The 22,665-nt window shown below is 41.3% G+C and overlaps 1 protein-coding gene across 1 annotated transcript; it reads right to left on the bottom strand.

The window, feature by feature from the left end:
• Positions 1-9,641: 9,641 nt before the first annotated feature.
• On the bottom strand, positions 9,642-22,201 carry LOC107640459 (protein FAR-RED IMPAIRED RESPONSE 1-like). Its single transcript, XM_088486941.1, has 4 exons — positions 21,744-22,201; positions 21,256-21,659; positions 20,849-21,148; positions 9,642-10,063 (listed from the first exon to the last, which is right to left on the bottom strand). The coding sequence occupies exons 1-4, from the start codon at positions 22,199-22,201 to the stop codon at positions 9,642-9,644; spliced, it is 1,584 nt and encodes a 527-aa protein (XP_088343067.1).
• Between the last annotated feature and the right edge of the window lie 464 nt (positions 22,202-22,665).

Here is a 22,665-nt window from a genome sequence, read left to right as displayed (position 1 = left end):
CTCAAGGAGAAGACCGAGCTCAAGCAGGGGCATTGTTCATACCCGGGTCAAGCTATGTAACCCGGGTTGACTGAAGACAAAGCGACCGACCTCCTCAGGACAGGTCCCCCGACCTCTTCTCAAAGAGTTTGGCTAAATTGCCAGAGGAGCCCAAAGTAGGCCCAAACAAAAGGAACACAGCCCAAATCTAAAGGCAGCCAAAGCCTAGAAAGATAAAGGTGGTTCCCCTTAAAGATAAGATAAGATAACTAACTTATCTCGAAGAAAGGTCACTCTCCGCTATTATAGATACACTGGAGCACCCAGGTATAACTCATACTATGATTCTACTAAAAACCTGCCTAAAGCCCGCGCTAACTTAAGCCTCGAAGTCTCTTGCAGGTACCACCACCCTCCGGTGACGAAGGATCAGCAGCACCACCAAGTCCAACAAGTCAGACACGACAGCTCTGACCACCACCGCAGATCTCGTCTGAGATCGACCTACAGTTTCAGGTAACCCTCGGAATACTAATTCATTTCAATTAAAATACAGAAAGACATTGATGACTCCAGATACTATTATGGTCCATATTTTTTGTTGCATGAAATGAACAAAATCAGAGACCAAGTGATTTCAGAATCTGAAGCAATAAGACTCACCAAGCCATCTGCTCTCCTCTCCAGCCCTTATTGTAAATACACATCTGGGGATTTAGATAGCAAATAGCATATAATAGTTGTAATTAACAATATTTTGTTTAACTTGTTTAACAATATATATGTCAATGTATGTATCAAACAATGCAAACAATGCTTCTTTCAAATGTATATATGTCAATGTTAATGTATATATCTATTCTTAATATCAATGTATGTATCAAATGTTAATATTTATATATCTGTTGGAACTGTCTGGCTGCTGTTTTATTCCAAGTTCTTAGTGATTACAATCATTGTATTTACGAATACATTTATGATGCAAAAGAATACAGTGAACCGAAATTAATAGACTGGGAGAACCGAAAAGGTAGAAACACATTAAACCCCTAAACCCTGAACCCTAAGCCCTAAACCCTAAACACTAAATCCCTAAATCCTAAACCCTAAATCCTAAACCCTGAACCCTAAACCCTAAACCCTAAACCCTAAACCCTAAACCTAAACCCTAAACCCTAAACACTGAACAATGAACCCTGAACCCATAAACCCTAAATCCCTAAAACCCTAAATCCCTAAAACCCTAAATCCCAAACCCGAACCCTGGACTCTGAACCTGAACCCTGAACACTGAACTCTGAACCCTAAATGCTAAACCCTAAACCCTAAACCCTTAGAACCTTGAACCCTGAACCCTAGACCCCTAAACCCTGAACCCTTAATCCTGAACCCTAAATCCTCAACCATGAAAGTGGTCAACCGAAATTAATACACCGGGTGAATCAAAATTTTGAAACACACTGAACCCCTAAAGACTGAACCCTAAACCCTAAACACTAAATCCCTAAACCCTAAACCCTAAACCCTAAAACACTGAACAATGAACCCTGAACCCATAAACCCTAAAACCTAAACCCTAAACCCTGAACCCGAACCCTAAACTTTGAACTTGAACCCTGAACACTGAACTCTAAACCCTAAATGTTAAACCCTAAACCCTAAACCCTTAGAACCCTGAACCCTGAACCCTAGACCCCTAAACCCTGAACCCTTAATCCTGAACCCTAAACCCTCAACCATGAAAGCGGTGAACCGAAATTAATACATGGGGCGAACCAAAAATTTGAAACACACTGAACCCTTAAACAATGAACCCTGAACCCATAAACCCTAACTCCCAAATTGACCCACGCTCAAATAAATTTACCCACCTCCAACGTCACTAAAATAAACGTGACTTCCACGCCTTCATTATAAAAAAACAAAATTCTTCTTCAAAACTCATAAAACCTTCTCTTCGAATCTCTCTCAAAATCACTCAAATTTCAATCACGTTCTCTGCGAAAACCACTACTACAGAAGAATAGCGAGAAGATTTGGCAACGAAACCACAAAAGAACGAAAACAGTAACAGAGACTACCAAAGGTATGAGAAAACTACTCTTCACTTGAAATCTTGCAAATGTCGCATTTCTCCTAGTTGCATTTTAGGGTTTACTGGATTGATTTGCTTTGTTTAGAAGATCCAACTATTGTGAATGCATTTTTACAGTATAACTAGGGCTTGGAATGAAATTTGTTGTTATCTTCAATCAGTTCAGTGGATAGTGTAACTAGGGCTTTGAAATTGCTTGTTTCAATACTTCTTTTGCATGGAGAAATAATATTCTTTAGCAACAGTGCTTTTTTTGTTGCCATGCATTCTTTTTTCATTTTGCTCTACTACTTCTGCTATCTTTGGAGCTTCTCCAATACCTCTGCTATTCTTGCATTTTGTTTTTGCCCTACCAACTTTTTGAAGTTTGATCCTCTGCTGTCCTTAGAGCTGCTGTCTTCCTTAGCATGCATTGCTTTTTCATTTTTGTTCCATTACAATGGATGCCCATAGCTCTGCAATTTTGTTTTGCTCTTCCCATCTTTATTAATAATCTTTTGCATTTTAATTTTGTGCTGTCCTTGTGTTTTTGCTATCTCTCCTTCTTCATAGTGTTGCCAACTGTCCTTTATTATAGTGTTAGACAAGGGCATACAAATGTTGAAAAAATATGGTATCCCCAATCTTTTTGACAATTAGTATACTACGATTCATTCACCCAATGAATATTGTTCAATTTGGTTGCCTCCTTTTACTTTCTTCAGGGTTTAAAATTATTGTGATACTATTATCGGTGTATTGAGTGAAGTATTAACCAATTTTTTTCATTACAGCAAAACAGAAACAAAATAATGGTGACAAAGACAATAGCAACAGTATTCAAGAATATGAGTCGGGAAAAGAAAGAGATAGTTGAAGAAATGGGATTCGGTGTCCTGGCACATATCCCGAAAATGAACATCTCTCACGCACTCTTAAGAGAATTAATTGATTGCTATGATATGTATCATGGATTCCTGAAAACACTCCATGAAAAAATATACATAACACCTGCCAAGGTAACAACTGCGCTGGGGATAAGCCATGGCGGTAATACACTTTCCACTTCTTGCTTATTTTCGTTCAATGCTCTCTAAAATTTTGGTTCATTGCTCTCTTTAATTTTGGTTCATTGGTATGTAAAAAATTAAAATAAACTTTTTTGGCTCATTTCTTGCTATTAAAATATTATAGGAGATCATTTTCCTAAAAAGGTTGACTATAGCAAACTGAATGAGGAAGACAAGGCAATATTTGACAGCATGAAATGTGTTATATTGGCGACTTTGACAAAGTCTGTCCTAAATATGAGTGTTGAAGGGGAGGAGAACCGGCAAAAATTTCACAGGACTTTTGTCATCTTCGTACAGAAGTGCTTCTTGCTGCGAAAGACGGTAAGCATTGCCTCCGCGATCCATAAGCCCCCTATCTTTTATGTGGACAACATCCGACAGTGGGATTGGGCATGTCATGTGCTCAGCTTCTTGAGAAAGGGAAACAAAAATAAGAGAAAGGGGAAGAAATAGTCCGTTAAGGGCTACGTTTTTGTTTTGATGCTGATTTACTTCTATGAAACCAAGTTCCCTCACGTGGATGGACTTAATGCTCCCCCGGCATCGTGGGTGGCCTATTGGACAAAAAAGATTATGCTTGACCGGGTTTCTAAGGAAGCAACAGACACAATGGTAATGTGTTGATTTAAAGTATTGTGCATGCATAAATATTTTTCTTGATAATTGAATGTTTATCACGTATTATTCATCACATGAATTTAATTCGGTTGAGTGTTTGTGGTCATTTTGATTCACCTGATTATTTTTGTATTTTCTTGTTTCAAATACTCTGCTAACTAAATAATTTTTTGTTTTATGGACTTCTGTATAAAAAAGCAAATAAAGGGGAAAGAGAAAAGACAAAGGGAGAAAGAAGAAAAGAAAGTTGTTGTTGAGGATTCTTCTTCAGAAGAAGAATCTTATTCGGAATCCAAATCAGAATCGGAATTCGACAATATAACACTGGCAAAAAGAACAAGATAAAAGAGGCTCATGAAAAAAGAAAAAATTATTCCAACGGATTCAGAAACATCAAGTGAATCTCAAAAAGAGTGCAGTTTGAATGGTTCTAATTAACAATATTTTGTTCAACTTGTTTAAAAAAGCAGACACTGCTTCTTTTGAATGTATATATGTCAACATTAATGTAAATGTTAATATTAATGTATGGATCTAATGTTAATGTATATACTGATTCAAGATGGATTACTCCTTGTCTTGTTATATACCTGTTAGAACTGCCTGGCTGCTGTTTTGTTACAGGTTCACAGTAAAAGAAATCAGGGTGATTACCAATAAATTATGAACTCCAAAAGAACACAGTGAACCGAAATTAATATACTGAGCAAACCAAAAGGTAGAAACACACTGAATCCCTAAACACTGATCCCTAAACCCTAAACCCTAAACCCTAAATACTAAAACCAGAACCCTGAACACTGAACTCTAATTTTAAAAGAATGTTACTATCAGAACTCTGAACTCTGAACCATGAACCAAAAAATAAATTCTTATTATTCAACTTAGAAATTAATACACTAGACGAATCGAAAAACTACATATATCAATATAAAATTTCACAAAAAAAGTGACTATTCATTAAAGACTATCAACATTCAAAAATTAAACCAGCTATAACCATGGTGTACCGAAGTGTGCTCAAGGGTAAACCAAAATTTACATTAATAAAAACTAAAACTTGTAAAATCATGTCTTGGATAATTCATGTCTGGTGTTGATAAACCGCTATTTTACGATTTATCTTGTGCTTAATTCAATAGATTTTACCCATTATTCTCACACTTATTCATAGAAATCGCATGTTTTACATTTTCCTTCCTAATTTTGTGCTATGATTGAAAACATGCTTCTTTGGCCTTAAATTTGCTAATTTTAATCCTCTCTTATTACCATTTGGTGCCGTGATATGTGTGTTAAGTGTTTTCAGGTTTTATAGGGCAGGAATGTCTTAGAAGATGGAAAGGAAGCATGCAAAAGTGGAAGGAATACAAGAAATTGAAGGAATTGCAAAGCTGTCAAGCCTGACCTCTTCGCACTAAATCGATCATAACTTAAGCTATAAAGATCTGAATGAGGCGGTTTTAGTTGCGTTAGAAAGCTAACATCCGGGGCTTCGAAATGATATAAAATTTACTATATTTGCCTGGCGTTTAAGGATGCGTACACGTGCATGACGCGTCCGCGTGAATAGTGCAGCAGACAAGCGACGTGTACGCGTGGGCGTACGCGTGACGGAGCCACGTGCTCTAGGTATCAGAAATCGCTGGGGGCGATTTCTGGACTGTTTTTGGCCCAATTTCAAGCCCGAAAATATAGATTAGAGGATGGGAGTGGAGCAGAATCGAGAATTCACTTCTCATTCACATAATTTTAGGTTTTAGGGTTTATCTTAGTTTTAGATTTATTTCTTCACAAATCCAGGTTCCATGTTTCTTTAATTTAGTTTTCTTCTACTTTTATTTATTCTATTACTTTAGTTTATCTTCTTCTCTTGTTAATTCCCCTTTTCCACCATTTTTATGTTTCTGATCTCTTGTTACGTTTGGTTTCATATTAATGCAATTTATGCTTTTTATGGTTATTGTTGCTTTTTTTAATTTGTGTTATTAATGCTTGTAATTGGTTGTTTAGATTTAATATTCTCTTGGCTTGGGATGGTAACTTAGGAAGTCTTGAGTTGCTAATGTCCAAATAATTAATGATTGGAAGCCATTGACTCTAGTCATCACTAATTGATTTAGTGGATAGCTAGGACTTATGGACTTGGATTGATATAGCTCATTTGATTTTCCTTTACTAAGTTAGAGGATGATTTAATGGGATTGATCCTTGCTAATTCTCATGTTGTGGTTAGTGATAAGGATGGAGATCCTTGACTACCAAACCTTGCCAAGACCATTTTATCATTTGAATTTCTTTGCAAATTACTTTTCTTGTTTCTTAATCCAAAACCCAAAAATATATAACTCATAAACAATAACAAGAACACTTCCCTGCAATTCCTTTGAGAGACGACCCGAGGTTTGAATACTTCAGTTATTATTTTTTAGGGGTTGTTACTTGTGACAACCAAATTTTTGTATGAAAGGATTATTGTTGGTTTAGAAACTATACTTGCGACGAGAATATATTTGTGAATTCTAGACCACACAAAAATTTGTTCGTCAAAATGGCGCCGTTGCCGGAGAACTGTAAACGTGTGCCTTATTATTGGTTATTGTAATACTTGCTTTTTGCTTGTTTGTTAGTTTTTGTTAGTTTTTAGGACTTAATCACTTATTTTTATTAGATTTTGTTTTTGCTACTATGAATTCTCACCACTTTGGCTATGAGTTTGGTTCAAATTATGTTGTAAGGAATGGAGGTTACAATGAGAATATGCATCAAGGATGGGAGAATCAAAGATGGGAGGAGCCACAAGGATTTGATCAGCCCTCTTGGCAACAACCTCCTCCGGTCTCATATAGGTATAACTCTAATCCTAATGCATACCAATCTAATGGATGTGGTAGTTCTTCTTGTACGTGTCAACAACCACCACCACATACCTATGAACCCCCTCCTCAACATAGTTTTAAACCACCACATTCACAAGCCCCTTTTTACCATTCACCTCCATATGACCCTAACCTATATCCAACATACCAACCACCATACGAACCATATGAACCATACATAGAACTACCCCATTCCAACACAATTACTCCCATAAACCACCATCTCAATATTCACCATCTCCATATCCTTACCAAGAAGTACCACCTTCCTATTATGAACCCTTTCTCCAAAATAACGAACCCTCCCATCCACTCTAACCTCCACTGGATGACAACACCCTTAGTGTTATTCGCCAAGGGCAAATAAAGCTTCAAACCACATTTACCTCTACTCTCACTAGTCTCACCTCTACTCTCCAAGCTCTTATATCCCGTGTGGATGCATCAATCTAAGAGCAACATGATCCCAATTATGCTATTGACACGGAACAAGAGAAGCACGAGGAGGCCCAAAATGTGAAAGTAGAGTCCTTTGAAGATGATGGAATAGTTAAAGAATTAGTGAAGGAATACATCAAGGAGGAGTTCGATTTTGTATTAGAGCAAGTGGAGAAAGCTGAAATTATAGAAGAAGAGGAAGTGGTTGAAGACTTAGGAGATGCGGAACCTCCATGGGAAACTTAAGTCATAGAGCCTCCTTCCAAGACGTTTGAATTTGATGTTGAGGAGGGTATACAACCTCCAAGGTATATCATGGTTGAAGACTTAGAGGAGGTTGATCATGAGATAGATTCAATAATTGATGAGTTCTTATCTACAATTGAATCCTCTCCCATTGGACTTGACATGGAGATTAAAGAAGAAGAAGCACAACCTCCCATGCCCTTAGTAAGCAATGAAGAAGAGATTAAATTGGAAGAAAGCTACCAAGAGGAAGAGGTTAGAATTGAAGAAGCTTGCAAAGAGGTAGAAGTTGTCAAGGAAGAGCACAAGGGAATGGAGCTTGAAATTACCGTGCCAAAGTTGTTGGAGACCTCTCCCCCAAAGCCATTACCATCTAATACAACATTCAAGTGAGTAAAATTCATATCCTTAACCTTTACTTTCCCACTTGAATATGGGTTACTTGAGACGGATGGTCAACTTAGAGCTCTTTGTAGCTTTAAGAGTAAGAGGGAAATGGTTAGTGGTTGGCAACACAATCCTAGGTTCGTTATGGTTGGGAGCTCAAAGTCTAAATGCAAAGGTTGGTGTAGAGCTCGATTGAATGAGTCTAGGAAGTCATTTGGATACTTCATTGAGAATTCAGATTGCTTGCCACCCGATTGGAACAATGATGATCAACACGAAGACGGGTGCAAAAGCAAGATTTGGGACCCCAGAATTCATTCTAGCAATCAACACTCTTGGGGCCTTGTCACTTGTTCAAATTTTATTGGAAGCTTGATGCGCCTAGTTTGGGATCCCGGAGGCTATTGGAATTGCAAGCATTGGTGGGGATTCCTGGACGAGTTCAAGCACAAGCCACCATGACAAGGAGCTCACCAAATGTCCAAGTTAAGGACTTTAACTAAAAGTGCTAGGTGGGAGACAACCCACCATGGTATGATCTTTCTTGTTTATTAGTTTTATTTCCATTTCTGCATGTTTAATTTATTTTGCATAAAAAAAAAGACGAGGGATCTGAGCAAAAGTCTGATTCAGAGGCTGAGAAAGGACTGCAGATGCTGTTAGATTCTGAGCCTCCTGCACTCGAAGTGGATTTTCTGGAGCTACAGAAGCCCAATTGGCACGATATCAATTGCGTTAGAAAGTAGACATCCTGGGCTTTCCAACAATATATAATAGTCCATACTTTGCCCGAGATTTGATGGCCTAAACTGGCGTTAAACGCCAGCTAGAAACCCTTTTCTGGCGTAAAATGCCAGAACTGGCACACTTCTTGGCGTTAAACACCCATTTTGGTACCCAGGGTGGTGTTTAACTCCAATTTGAGGCACATGCACGTGGAAGCTTGAAATCTCAGCCCAAACACTCACCAAGTGGGCCCCGGAAGTGGATTTCTGCACTATCTGCACTTAGTTACTCATTTTCTGTAAACCTAAGTTACTAGTTTAGTATAAAAACTACTATGAGAGATTCATTTTGCAACGGATGACATTTTACATTTCATATTGTATCCTCTACAATATGAGTCTCTAAACCCCATAGGTGGGGGTGAGGAGCTCTGCTGTGTCTCAATGGATTAATGCAATTACTATTGTTTTCTATTCAATCACGCTTGATTCTGTTCTAAGATACTCACTCGTACTTCAATATAAAGAATATGATGATCCGTGACACTCATCATCATTCTCAAAGTTTATGAACGAGTGCTTGACAACCACTCCTGTTCTATCTGAGCTCAACATAGTCATTGGGCGACAGCTTGAGTGCGTATCTCTTGGGTTTCTAATCCACGAGTTTGACTTGCATCTCCTAACAATAGAGCATTCAAATCTGTGAGATTATAACCTTCATGGTAGAGGCTAGAACCAATTAGCAGCATTCCTGAGATCCGAAAATTCTAAACCTTGTCTGTGGTATTCCAAGTAGGATCTGGAATGGGATGACTGTGACGAGCTTCAAACTCACAAATGTTGGGTGCAGTGACAGTGTGCAAAAGGATAGAGAGATCCTATTCCGACACGAGTGAGAACCGACAGATGATTAGCCGTGCAGTAGCTGTGCCTGGTATTTTCATCCAAGACGAGAGATCCGACAGTTGATTAGCCGTACAGAAACCGTGCCTGGACCATTTTCACTGAGAGGATGGATGGTACCCATTGACAACGGCGATCCACCAACATACAACCTGCCATGGAAGGAAGCCATGCGTGTTTGGAGAAGAAGACAGTAGGAAAGCAGAGTTTCAGACGACAAAGCATCTCCAGAACCTCAACCTGTTCCTCATTACTGAATCACAAGTATCATTCATTTAATGTTATTTACTTTTCATAAACAAAATCATTTTTGTCACTAATCTCCTTTGCTTCTCTCTTGATATTCTTCCATCTCCGCCATGACCTTGTCAAATGCTCGATGCAAAATTCCGATCAACTCTTCATACTCGGATGCAAATTCACATATATTGTGTGACCGAAATACCAATTTGTCAAATCTCTTACTTCTTGGCTCCAGTATAGGTTCATCTTGACTGCTCTTGATGTATGTATGCCTCCTCTTTATGTTCTTGCTCCAGCGTTCCAATATGTATTTTGGTGCCACGTTATCCACTCGCTCAAAGCTTAAAACGCATAGGGAATGGCAGCACAATATGCCCCTAGACTCAAACAGCAAGCAATGGCACTTTACATCTCGTGATACTGCGTTATAGGTGATGACAAACTTGTTGAATATGGAGTTGGAAACCTGCTCTATGTCTTCATATGTTGTGAAACCTAGGGTGGAATGTGTTCCGAGGGTTACCTGAAACTGTAGGTCGATCTCGGACGAGATCTTCTGTGCTGGTCAGAGATGACGTATCCGGCTGGTGGATGGCGGTCGGAGCTGTCGTGTCCGACTTGTTGGACTGGCTGCACTGCTGATCCTTCATCACCGGAGGGTGGGGGTACCTGCAAGAGACTCCGATGCTTAAGTTAGCATGGGTATTAAGCAGGTTTATTGTAGAATCAGAGCATGAGTTATACCTGGGTGCTCCAGTGTATTTATAGTAGCGTGGGCTGACCTTTCTGATAAGATAAGTTAGTTATCTTATCTTATCTTATCTTTATCTTGAGTGAAGTCAGCTTATCTTTAAGGGGAACCGCCTTTATCTCTGTAGGCTTGGACTGCCTTTGGATTTGGGGCGTGTTCCTCTATTTGGGCCCTTTACTGGGCTTTTCCTGTCGATTTGGCCGATCTCTTTAAGAAGAGGTCGGATAGTCGGACCTGAAGAGGTCGGTCGCTTTGCCACCAATCATCCCGGGTCGGACAGTTTGACCCAGGGTATGAACAGTGCCCCTGCTTGAGCTCGGTTTTCTTTTTGAGGTCGAGTTCTTGACTTCGGTCCTTCTCTAGTGAAGCCAAACTCAAGCATTTTGTCGATTCCTTTGTAGAAGCTTTTGAATGTAGAATGTTTTTCCTCTAAAAGTGCGCGCTTTTATATCGGCGCTTTGGGAACGTGCAAGGGTTTAATGCTTTCATTAATTTTGTCATTAATTGCCCTGTTTCTCTTTGGCTCTTTCATTTTGATTTTGAAAATCCCAAAAACGGTTTCTCTCCTTCGCCCTTTTCGTAACTTCTTTCTCTGCTCTCTTCGCTCTCTGTTTTTCATTTTGTTCTTCTGCTTCCTTGCGTTGCGGTGTTGCTTGGTGATTTTCTTGGGCAGCTTTTGTTTCTGCGCTTTCGTCTTTCTCCTCGAAGTTTCTCAACATCTCCAGGTTAGTCCTGTTTCATATATCCTCCTTGTTTTGCTTTGATTTTGACCCTTTCTTTAGAGAAAGTTTGGATCTTTTGTTTTGTTATGCCCTATTGTTGTGTGTTCTGGGAGTTTCTTCATTTTCTGTATGGTCCTTTTTTGCCTTTGCTTAATGCTTTTAGGGTTTTGCATGTTCTTTGTTGTTTCCGTTCTGATGCCGTTTATCCAGAAAAAACTCGTATCTGTTTCTTACTTTATTTGACGGTTGCTTTGCCTGATTCTGAAAAAGTTCGCACCTTTGATGGTTTCTTCTTGGCGTACTTGATTTTGGAATGCTTTTGCTGATAGATTGTGATGACTTTTTCTTTTTGACACTACTTGCTGTTTAAAGTCTTTTTCTTGTTTGAAAAATGCTGGGGTGGGAGCTGTAGATTTTTCTGGAAACCTTGCTTTCTTACTGCCTCCAAAGGATGCCCCAAGATTTTGGTTTGAGTCTTGGAGTTTTACTTTTCTGTGTGTTTGCCTGCATCGTATTGAGTTGTTTTCTCCCATGTCCGAGATGTTTTTAGTAATCCCATATTCTTTTCTTACTTGTAGGATTAGTTGGCCTCATGTCCTCTCGCAATAACATTGTAGAGATGTCTTCCAGAGTTCCCGAGGGGATGTCCGATTGGCTGAACTCCCTTGTTTTGTTGTGTGTTTCTATTGTGGATGCTGAATTTTGCACAGAGCTGAGGAAGCGCCATAGGATTTGTGATAACTATGCTCGCGAGGGGGATTATGAGCTTGTTGCTCCTGATTCCGATGAGAGAGTTTGTTTTCCGACTTCCGTCGAGGGGGAGCGTCCCTCTTTCTATGCTTACGAATACTTCTTCAGCCAATTAAACGTTACTTTCCCTTTTACTCCTTTTGAAACTGACTTGTTGTGGTCTTGCAATATTGCTCCGTCCCAGCTTCACCCAAACTCCTGGGGTTTTATCAAAATATTTCAACTTCTTTTTCAGGAGTTGGACATAACACCTTCTGAAACTCTTTTCCTTTATCTTTTTGTCTTGGCCAAACCTAGAGGTTCCTCCAAAAAGAAAGCTTCCTGGGTTTCTTTCAGGTCGGCCCAGGGGCATAAAGTTTTTGCCATGTATGATGAGTCTTTTAAAGATTTTAAGAACTATTTCTTCCGAGTTCGTGCCATTGAGGGGGTTTGCCCCTTTTTTCTTGATGAAAATGATGAGCCTGCTTTTCCTCTGGAGTGGCAAAAGAATTTAAGAGTGCCACGTTACACATGGGAAATGCTTAGTGAGGTTGAGCGGGCCTTTGTAGTTGTTCTTGAAGATTTGTGGGGGAAGCCTCCCCATCTTGACACGAAGAGATTTTTGAGTGATCCATCTTTGGTTCGGGCTGCTTTGGGTACTGTCTGATTTGTTTTTATACTTGCTCCCGAGATTTGCTTCTCCTGTTGTTGTAACTTGTCTTTGATTTTTGTGTTTTTCAGAGATGTCGAAGAATAATGATTCTATGAGGGCCTATAAGAAGGCGAAGAAGGCAACCACTGCTTTAAACATCTCGGCCAAGGCGGCCGGAGAGGGATCTTCTCAGCCTCCAGTTAAACCTCCTATATCGAGTTCTCCCGGGCTGAGGAAGGCAATTCCTACTCCTCGGGTCTGTCTGGTCGATCCTCCACAATCTTCTGTTGCAGCTTCCGGTGCCCCTCCTAGTAAAAAGCAAAAAACAATTGAGCCTTTCAACCTTGATGCCCCTGACTTTGATGCGGTTGAGTTTGTAGATCAATAAATCGGCCCTTATGGTGCTCTTTCTATGGACGACGTGTTGCTTCTTCATCATTTTGATTATATCACCCGGAGTGGTATCAAGTTGGCACACATGGGGGCAGCCCTATATCGAACTGCTCAAAGTCTTCCTCTCCATGCCACTAAAGCTTTTATGGAGGAGGCCAAACAGGAGTTTGATCGGATGAAGGGCTTGAAGGAGGAGCTTGAAGTAAGGGTGGCCAAGTTGGAGAAAGACTTGGAGAATGAAAAGGCTAGTTCCACTTCCCTGGCTGGTTCTCTGAGACTAGCCGAGGACACGGCTATGCGACATAAGGACAGTTATGTGACGTCTTACCGGGAGGTGTTACGTCTGAGAGAAGAGTTGGAGAATGCCCGGGCTAATTATTTCGAACTCCAAGGTCATCTTGTTGGCAGTATAACTGTTGCTTATGAGAACCTGAAGGAACAAGTTCGGGTTATTGCTCCCGAGGCCGACCTGACCCTCTTTAGCTTGGAGAACGTTGTCAGGGATGGCAAGGTTGTCCCTGATGACGAGGATGAGGATGATGTCGATCCTCCCCCTGTAGCCTCTACCAAGGTGTCGACTTCTGCTATCCCTGCCGAGGTTGGTCCTCCCGCTTCTGATCCCGACTGCCAGATCTTGAACCGGGATGACGGTACTGTAGATGCCGTTCCTCTCTAGACTCGCCCTCCGTCTCCTCGGGCTGATGCTACTAAAAAGTCTTCTGACCCTTAGCTTTTACTTTATTCTGGATATGTAGTTAGCCCGGCTTGTGGGCTTTTTTTTAACTCTTTATGTTTTGTTTAACTGCTGATACTTTTCTGTTGCTTGCCTAGCAACTTTTGTTTTTTTTAAAAAAAAACAAAAGGTAGCTCGCTTTAGCTTTTTTAAGATAGGTTTTAGTGGCCTCCGAGGCTTTTATAACCTTGTGGATGATATCAGGCTTTTTGTGCTTGACTTGGTATCTCTTTTTCTGTGAATATTGGAACCTTGCGGCTTAACCTTTTTTGGTTTGCTTTATACTTTGTAGCTTGAATCCTTTGTGGTTGTAGGTCCAACTTGTTTCTTTGGTTTTCTTTGCTTTGTATGCTTTCTTAACGTTGGTCCCCTTCTAAGCTATTTTCGTAATCCTGTGTCTTGGATCTTTGCTAGGTCTCCTTCAGGGATTACTTTTATAACTTGTTTTTGTAGGAGTTTGACTTTGCTAGGTCGACCTCTTTCTAAGTTATTTTTGTAATCCTCTTTCTTGGACCTTTGTTAGGTCTCTTTCAGGGATTACTTTGATGACTTTCCAGTTGTAGGAGTCCGACTTGGTTATATCGGTCTCCTTTAAGTTATTTTTGTAATCCTCTTTCTTGGACCTTTGTCAGGTCTCTTTCAGGGATTACTTTTTTATAACTTGTTAGTAGTAGGAGTCCGACTTCGTTATATCGGTCTCCTTTAAGTTATTTTTGTAATCCTCTTTCTTGGACCTTTGTCCGGTCTCTTTCAGGGATTACTTTTTATAACTTGTTAGTAGTAGGAGTCCGACTTCGTTATATCGGTCTCCTTTAAGTTATTTTTGTAATCCTCTTTCTTGGACCTTTGTCCGGTCTCTTTCAGGGATTACTTTTTATAACTTGTTAGTAGTAGGAGTCCGACTTGGTTATACCGGTCTCCTTTAAGTTATTTTTTGTAGTCCTCTTTCTTGGATCTTTGTCAGATCTCATTCAGGGACTACTTTTATAACTTTTCATTTTGGGCTGACTTTGTCATGTCGAGCCCTTCTAAGTTAAAGTAATCCTCTTTAATAGGGTTGGCCAGACCTTTTTCCAGGGTTTACTTATAACTTGGGTTGACTTGGTCCGACTTCTCAACGTCGGCCAGTCTTTAAGTTATTATTTTAGCGATCCGTAAGACCTCGTCAGGTTCTTTTTTAGATCACTTTCGATAACTTCTTACATTATTCTGTGTTCATCTTTGCCGATTTGTAGAAAGTGGTTGTCATCTCTAGATCGTCCTTTGGGTGAATCGCGTTTTCACCTTTATCGGACGATTTGTTGTTATCGTGATCGTGCAGTGAAATTGTTTTTCACTTTCTGCCGATCTGTCGCTTTATAATCGGACGATGAATGCTTCAGATTAATGCGTCTTGAAATCTTTGTAGAACATCTAAAATGTACTTTATTTAAAATAAAAGTGCAAATATATACATATGGGATTGTCTGAGTCTCAACTTGGTGCCTCATTAAAAAACCTTTTCAGGAAAAAGAGTGCATCCAATGATGAGATCTTTTATCTCTTCTAACTGTAGTACCTTCTTAGGTTACAGGCGTGCCATGACCTGGGAAGCTCTCACCCATCGAGTTCAGACAGTCTGTAGTAGCCCTTCCCAAGTACTTCTACAACTCGGTAGGGTCCTTTCCAGTTTGCTGCCAGCTTTCCTTCTCCTAGTCGAGTTGTTCCGATATCATTTCGGATTAGGATGAGATCATTCTCTGCGAAACTTCTTGGTACTACCTTTTGATTATATCTGGAAGCCATTCGGCGCTTTAGAGCTTCTTCCCTGATCCGAGCTCTTTCCTGGATTTTGGGTAGCAAGTCGAGCTCTTCTCTCTGGAGTTGGGAGTTTATTTCCTCATTTTAGTGAATTACTCTAGGCGACCCTTCCTCAATTTCCACTGGGATCATTGCCTCTATTTCGTATGCTAATCGGAAGGGAGATTCCTTCGTGGTGGAATGTGGCGTTGTTCGATATGCCCATAGGACCTGTGGAAGCTCTTCTGCCCAGGCTCCCTTTGCATCCTGTAATCTCCGTTTTAATCCGGCCAATATGACTTTGTTAGCAGCTTCGGCCTGCCCATTGACTTGTGGATGTTCGACGGAGGTGTACTGGTGCTTTATATTCAAGTCGGCTACTAGTTTTCTGAAGCCTGCATCTGTGAATTGGGTGCCATTGTCTGTGGTTATTGAATATGGAACCCCGAACCTTGTGACAATGTTTCTATATAAGAATTTCCGGCTTCTTTGAGCGGTGGCATTGGCCAGGGGCTCTGCCTCAATCCACTTTGTAAAGTAATCTATCCCTACTATGAGAAATTTAACTTGTCCTGATCCCTGTGGGAAGGGGCCGAGAAGATCGAGTCCCCATTTTGCAAACGGCCAAGGCGAGGTCACGCTGATGAGCTCTTCTGGCGGGGCGATGTGAAAGTTGGCATGTTTCTGACATGGTGGGCATGTCTTTACAAATTCTGTGGCTTCTTTCTGTAGAGTTGGCCAATAAAATCTCGCCCGGAGTACTTTTTTGGCGAGAGCTCGTGCTCCGAGATGATTGCCACAAATACCGCCGTGTATTTCTTCTAGCACTTCCTTTGTGTTGGAGGTTGGCACACATTTTAGTAAAGGTGTCGAGATTCCTCTTTTGTACAAGATATTGTTTATGATGGTGTAGTACTGTGCCTCCCTTTTTAACCTCTTTGCCTCATTTTCTTCTGTGGGGAGCGTTCCTGTTCTGAGGTAGTTGGCTATAGGGGTCATCCATCCTTGGTCCTGACTTGTTATGGTCAGGACTTTTTCCTCTTCCGAGATTGACGGGTTCTGCAACATTTCCTGGATGAGGCTTCTATTGTTACCCCCTGGTTTGGTGCTAGCTAGTTTTGAGAGTGCGTCAGCTCGGGCATTTTGTTCACGGGGTATGTGGCAGATCTTATACTCCCCAACTTGTTCGAGCTGTTCCTTGGTTTTATCCAAATACTTTTTCATGGTGGGATCTTTGGCTTGGTAGCTCCCTGTTATTTGTGATGTGACCACTTGTGAATCGCTGTAAATGTTGAGTTTTTGAGCTCCGACCTCTTTAGCTGGCTTCAAACCAGCTAATAACGCTTCATATTCCACCTGGTTGTTTGAGGCGGGGAACCCGAACTTGAGGGAGAGCTCAACTTGGGTTCCTTGGTTGCTTTCTATTATCACGCCCGCACCACTTCCAGTTTTATTTGAATAACCGTCCACGTAAAGATTCCATTCTGTGGGGTTTCTAGGGCATCTGTGAATTCTGCAATAAAATCGGCCAGATACTGTGATTTGATGGCCGTTCGAGCTTCATATTGGTGATCAAACTCTGACAACTCGACTGCCCATTGTAAAATTCTGCCTGCTAGATCTATTTTCTGCAATATTCCTTTTATGGGCTGATTAGTTCGAACCTTAATGGTGTGAGCCTGGAAGTACGAGCGGAGTCGTCGATATGTTAGGATAAGAGTATAGGCAAATTTTTCTATTTTCTGGTAGTTCAGCTCGGATCCCTGTAGTGCCTTGCTAATGAAGTAGACGGGTTGTTGCCCATTTTCATCTTCTCTGACTAGTGTTGAGGCTATTGCCCGACTCCCTACTGCGAGATATAATATGAGCGGTTCTCCTTCTCGTGGTCGAGATAGGATAGGTGGCCGTCCTAAGAATTCCTTGAAGTCTTTGAAGGCTTGCTCACATTCTGTCGTCCATTCGAACTGTTTTCCCTTTTTTAGAGTGGGATAGAAGGAGAGAGATCTTATCGCAGCTCCTGCTAAGAATCGGGATAGGGCTGCCAATCTCCCATTGAATTGTTGTACTTCTTTGACACTGGTTGGGGTCTTCATGTTGAGTATGGCTCGACATTTGTCTGGATTTGCTTCAATTCCCCTTTGTGTGAGCATGAAACCTAAGAATTTATCTGCTTCTACTGCAAAGGTACATTTTGCGGGATTGAGTCGCATGTTGTGTTTCCTTATGGTGTCAAACACTTGAGCCAAGTCGGATAATAATGTATCTTTGGTTTGTGTTTTTATCAACATGTCGTCCACATAAACTTCCATAATTTTTCCGATATGATCTGAGAAGACTTTATTCATTAGCCATTGATACGTAGCTCCTGCGTTCTTGAGACTGAAAGGCATCACGATGTAGCAGTAGTTTGCCTTTGGTGTTAAGAACGAGGTATTTTCCTGATCTGGTGGGTACATAGGGATTTGGTTGTATCCTGAGTATGCGTCCATAAACGAGAGATATTTATATCCAGAGGAAGCATCTACCAGGGCGTCAATACTTGGGAGTGGGTATGGATCTTTTGGACAAGCTTTGTTGAGATCGGTGTAATCGGTGCACATTCGCCACTTCCCATTCGATTTTTTCACCAAGACGACGTTGGCTAGCCATAGCGGGTATTTCACTTCTCTTATAAATCCGGCTTCCAGTAGTGCCTGTACTTGCTCTTCCACAGCCTGGGATCGCTTTGGCCCAAGCTTTCTTCATCTCTGCTGTACCGGTCGAGATCCTGGGTAGACCACCAACTTGTGGCACATTAGCTTAGGGTCTATGCCTGGCATGTCCGCGGCTTTCCATGCAAAGAGGTCGACATTATCTCGTAAGAATTGTATTAGCAATTCTTTTAAATCTCCTTTGAGGATTGTGCCGATATTAGTTATTTTTTCCGAGGTGTCCCCGATCTGAATTTTTTCTATCTCGCCCTCTGGTTGGGGGCGAAGATCTTCTCGTCGTTGGACTCCGCCCAACTCGATTGCGTGGAACTCTTCTCCTTTACCTCTGAGGTTTAGGCTTTCGTTATAACAGCGACGTGCCATCTTTTGGTCAGCTTTTATCGTGGCTATCCCTTTTGGAGTTGGGAACTTCATACATAGGTGTGGGGTCGAGACTATTGCACCGAGTTGGTTGAGTGTTGTCCGACCTATGAGAGTATTGTAAGCTAAACTTACATCGACTACGATGTAGTCTATTTTGAAGGTCCTGGATTGGTCTCCTTTTCCGAAGGTTGAATGTAGTGATATATATCCTAGTGGTCGAACCGGGGTATCTCCTAACCCAAACAGACTGTTTGGATATGCCTTAAGCTCTTTTTCTTCTAAGCCGAGTTTGTCAAAGGCTGTCTTGAATAAGATGTCGGCAGAACTCCCTTGGTCTATTAAGGTGCGGTGTAGGTTGGCGTTTGCCAATATGATGGTGATGACCATGGGATCGTCGTGTCCTGTGATGATGCCGGACGCGTCCTCCTTAGTAAATGTTATCGCTGGGATGTTGAGTGCTTCCTCCTCTCCTTCGACATGATATACTTCTTTGAGATACCTTTTGCGGGAAGATTTGGAGATCCCTCCTGCTGCGAATCCGCCATGTATCATGTGGACATGTCTTTCTGGTGTCCGAGGTGATCGTTCTGTTCGCTCGGTATCTTCATCCCTTTGTCTTTTTCTTTGATCATCATCTCGGGTGGCCAGGAATCGATCTAATTTTCTTTCCCTTACCAATTTTTCTATGATATTTTTTAAGTCGAAGCATTCGTTGGTGGCGTGTCCTCTGACCCTATGATATTCACAATATTCCTTCCGATTTCCTCCTCCCCTTTTTCCTTTGAGGGGCCTTGCTGGGGGAATTTTTTCTGTATGGCAGACCTCTTTGTATATTTCGACTAGGGATGCTCTGAGGGGAGTATAATTATGGTATTTTTTAATTTTCTCCCCTTGTCGGTCTTCTTTTCGTTTAGATTCCTTGTCTTTGTCACGGTAGGAGGCCCCCGATTTTGAGGTCTCTCCTAACCGAGCGTTTTTTTCCATGTTGATGTATTTTTCTGCCCGTTCCTGCACTTCGTCTAAGGAGGTCGGGTACTTTTTTTATATAGACTGGCTGAAAGGTCCCTCTCGTAGGCCGTTGATAAGTCCCATGATGGCGGCCTCTGTGGATAAGCTTTGTATGTCCATGCATGTTTTGTTGAATCTTTCCATGTAGCTGCGGAGGCTCTCCCGATCTCCTTGCTTGATCCCTAGTAGACTAGGGGCGTGTTTAGCTTTATCTTTCTGGATGGAGAATCTGGCGAGGAACTTTCCGGCTAGATCGTCGAAGTTTGAGATGGACTTGGGAGGTAAGCTGTCGAACCATCTGATCGCCGTCTTCGTGAGGATTGTTGGAAAGGCTTTGCAGCGAACGGCATCTGAGGCATCGGTAAGGTACATTCTGCTTCTGAAATTGCTGAGATGATGGTTGGGATCAGTGGTGCCGTCGTACAAAATCATATCCGGGAGTTTGAAGTCTTTTGGAATTTTGGTTTTCATAATTTCCCTGGTGAATGGATCCTGCTCTTTGCGTGAGCTTTCCTCAGGAGTAACCCGAGGGGCTTTTAATTTGAGATCGGCTTCTAATTGCTGTAACTTGTCTTCCAATTCTCGACGTCGCCGTATCTCTCTTTGTAGATCCTTTCCGACCTCTCGTTGTTGTTGAGTTTCTTTCTCGAGTTGCTTTAAACGGTCTTGAAGTGCGTCTATGATCCCTGGATTTGATGAGTCTTTGTCTCCGTTGGATTCCGGAGTATCCTTTAGCGTGGTGTCCGTGTTCTTGTGCGATGTTCTGTTTTCCAGATCTGAATTGTGGTCGTTGTCATGGCCGTCCGCCATGGTATTGGGATGACTTTCAGGTTCCCCGGCAACGGTGCCAATGTTCCGAGGGTTACCTGAAACTGTAGGTCGATCTCGGACGAGATCTTCTATGCTGGTTGGAGATGAGGTATCCAGCTGGTGGATGGCGGCCAGAGCTGTCGTGTCCGACTTGTTGGACTGGCTGCACTGCTGATCCTTCGTCACCGGAGGGTGGGGGTACCTGCAAGAGACTCTGATGCTTAAGTTAGCATGGGTATTAAGTAGGTTTATTGTAGAATCAGAGCATGAGTTATACCTGGGTGCTCCAGTGTATTTATAGTAGCGTGGGCTGACCTTTCTGATAAGATAAGTTAGTTATCTTATCTTATCTTATCTTTATCTTGAGTGAAGTCAGCTTATCTTTAAGGGAACCACCTTTATCTCTGTAGGCTTGGACTGCCTTTGGATTTGGGGCGTGTTCCTCTATTTGGGCCCTTTACTGGGCTTTTCCTGTCGATTTGGCCGATCTCTTTAAGAAGAGGTCGGATAGTCGGACCTGAAGAGGTCGGTCGCTTTGCCACCAATCATCCCGGGTCGGACAGTTCGACCCAGGGTATGAACAGAATGCATTGATCTTGTGATACAATTCACTTTACCTCTAAATTGACCTTGAACTTCCCTGAACTTCTCATGGGTATATACATGCTGAAACTGTGCCTCTATTGCTAATTTTGTTGCGTACGGTATCACAGTGTGAAAATCTACAGCATCGAATTCTCTCTCTGCTTGTTCTCCACTTGTGAGGTAATTGTCGTATTGCTTCACGAATTGTCTCAAGGAGCTATTCTGTGTGATGAACTTGTTGAAAAATGAATGCATGCTCTCGCTCCTTTGTGTGCTTTTCTTCCCGGCCCAAAAGTGGTGATCCAAGTAAACTGAAATCCATATATGCCGATCCTCATACAACTCTGCAAACCGAACCGAATTTATAAGGTGTGGTGAACCGAAAATAGTGCATGCTTTTGGGAAAAAAATATATAAGCATAAAAATTATTCGAATTGAGATGTCAATTACCTGAAAGCCACTTGTTGCCTCCGAGCCCATACTTTGTGAGGAAATCATTCCAGTTTTTGTCAAATTCATCTTTTGTGTACGAGTTCCAAACAACACGGCTCATCTCTTGTTCAATATCAATGTGTCCTTTGTAGCTATTTAGTTTGCTTGGGATCTTCTTCATGATATGCCAGATACACCAGCGGTGAATTGTTGTTGGCATGCATAGCTCAATTGCCCTTTTAATCGATGTGCATTGATCGGTAAGAATACCTTTTGGTGCCTTCCCTCCCATGCAACGTAGCCAACACTCAAATAGCCATTTGAATGATTGAATGTCCTCATTTTTCATCAGCGCACATCCAAGAAGTGTCGACTGCCCGTGGTGATTCACACCAACAAAAGAACCTAAAACCAAATTGTACCTGCATAAATAACAAGCACACTATGGTGAACCAAAATATGTATAGCCACTAAACATCAAAAGTATCTTTGAAAGAACTGAATACCTATTTGTATTATAGGTGGTGTCAAATGAAACCACGTCTCCAAAATAATCAAATGTAGCCCTGCTTCTTGCATCAGCCCAGAATACATGTTTAATGCAGTGATCACCTTCAAGGTTGAGCTCAAAGAAGAAATTTTGGTTTTTCTCTTTCATTCTAACTAGGTACTTCCCAAATTTTTTGGCGTCGTCTTCTTCGAAAATATTCCGTACTTTCCTTGTGATGTAATTCCTTACGTCTTTTTCTATAAAACCTAGTTCACAGTGGCTGCCAGCTGCTGCCACAAATGATTGGTAAGTTTTGCTCGGTCTGATTCCAGCTTCCTCGTGGGTTTCAATGGTGCGACGCACGAACATGCTAAGCTCCCTATGTTGTTTGAGCATCTCAGCCTGGTCTGGACAACAAGGATGTGAGTGATTTAAAACAACTTTGGAAATTGTCCAAAGACTAACATCCTTCATTATGTGTATATAAATTCTGGCCGGACAATTTAACCCATAGCTGAAGGATTTGTCTTTAAAGTTGGAGATATCTTTGATTTCCACCTCCCCTCTCTAGAGCATACAATTAGTTTATTCTTAATCTTGTCTCCATCCCGAGTCGTGTTCTTTATTTTGGTGGAAAAACCAACAAGTTTGGAATAATGTTTGTAGAACTTTCTAGCTTCTTCTAGGGTCTTGAAAATCATTCCCACCTTTGGGACAAATTTTTCGTCCACAACACAGCTGGTCTGCATGGTGAACCGAAATCTTAATTACGGTGAAACAATTATATAGTGCTTAGGGAAGAAAACATAACATATTGGTCTAATTTTTGTTAGACTCCTTTCTGCGTACCGAACCGAAAACATGAAAGTGATGAACCACCTCTTTAGTACTTACCGAACTGAAAAGTTACTCAAATTTACTCAGAGTTACTCACAGTT

Source organism: Arachis ipaensis, chromosome B5, assembly GCF_059453495.1.
Source record: "Arachis ipaensis isolate K30076 ecotype BB chromosome B5, ASM5945349v1, whole genome shotgun sequence".
In the NCBI taxonomy this organism is placed as follows: Eukaryota; Viridiplantae; Streptophyta; class Magnoliopsida; order Fabales; family Fabaceae; genus Arachis; species Arachis ipaensis.
This window is presented reverse-complemented; position numbering and strand designations above follow the sequence as displayed.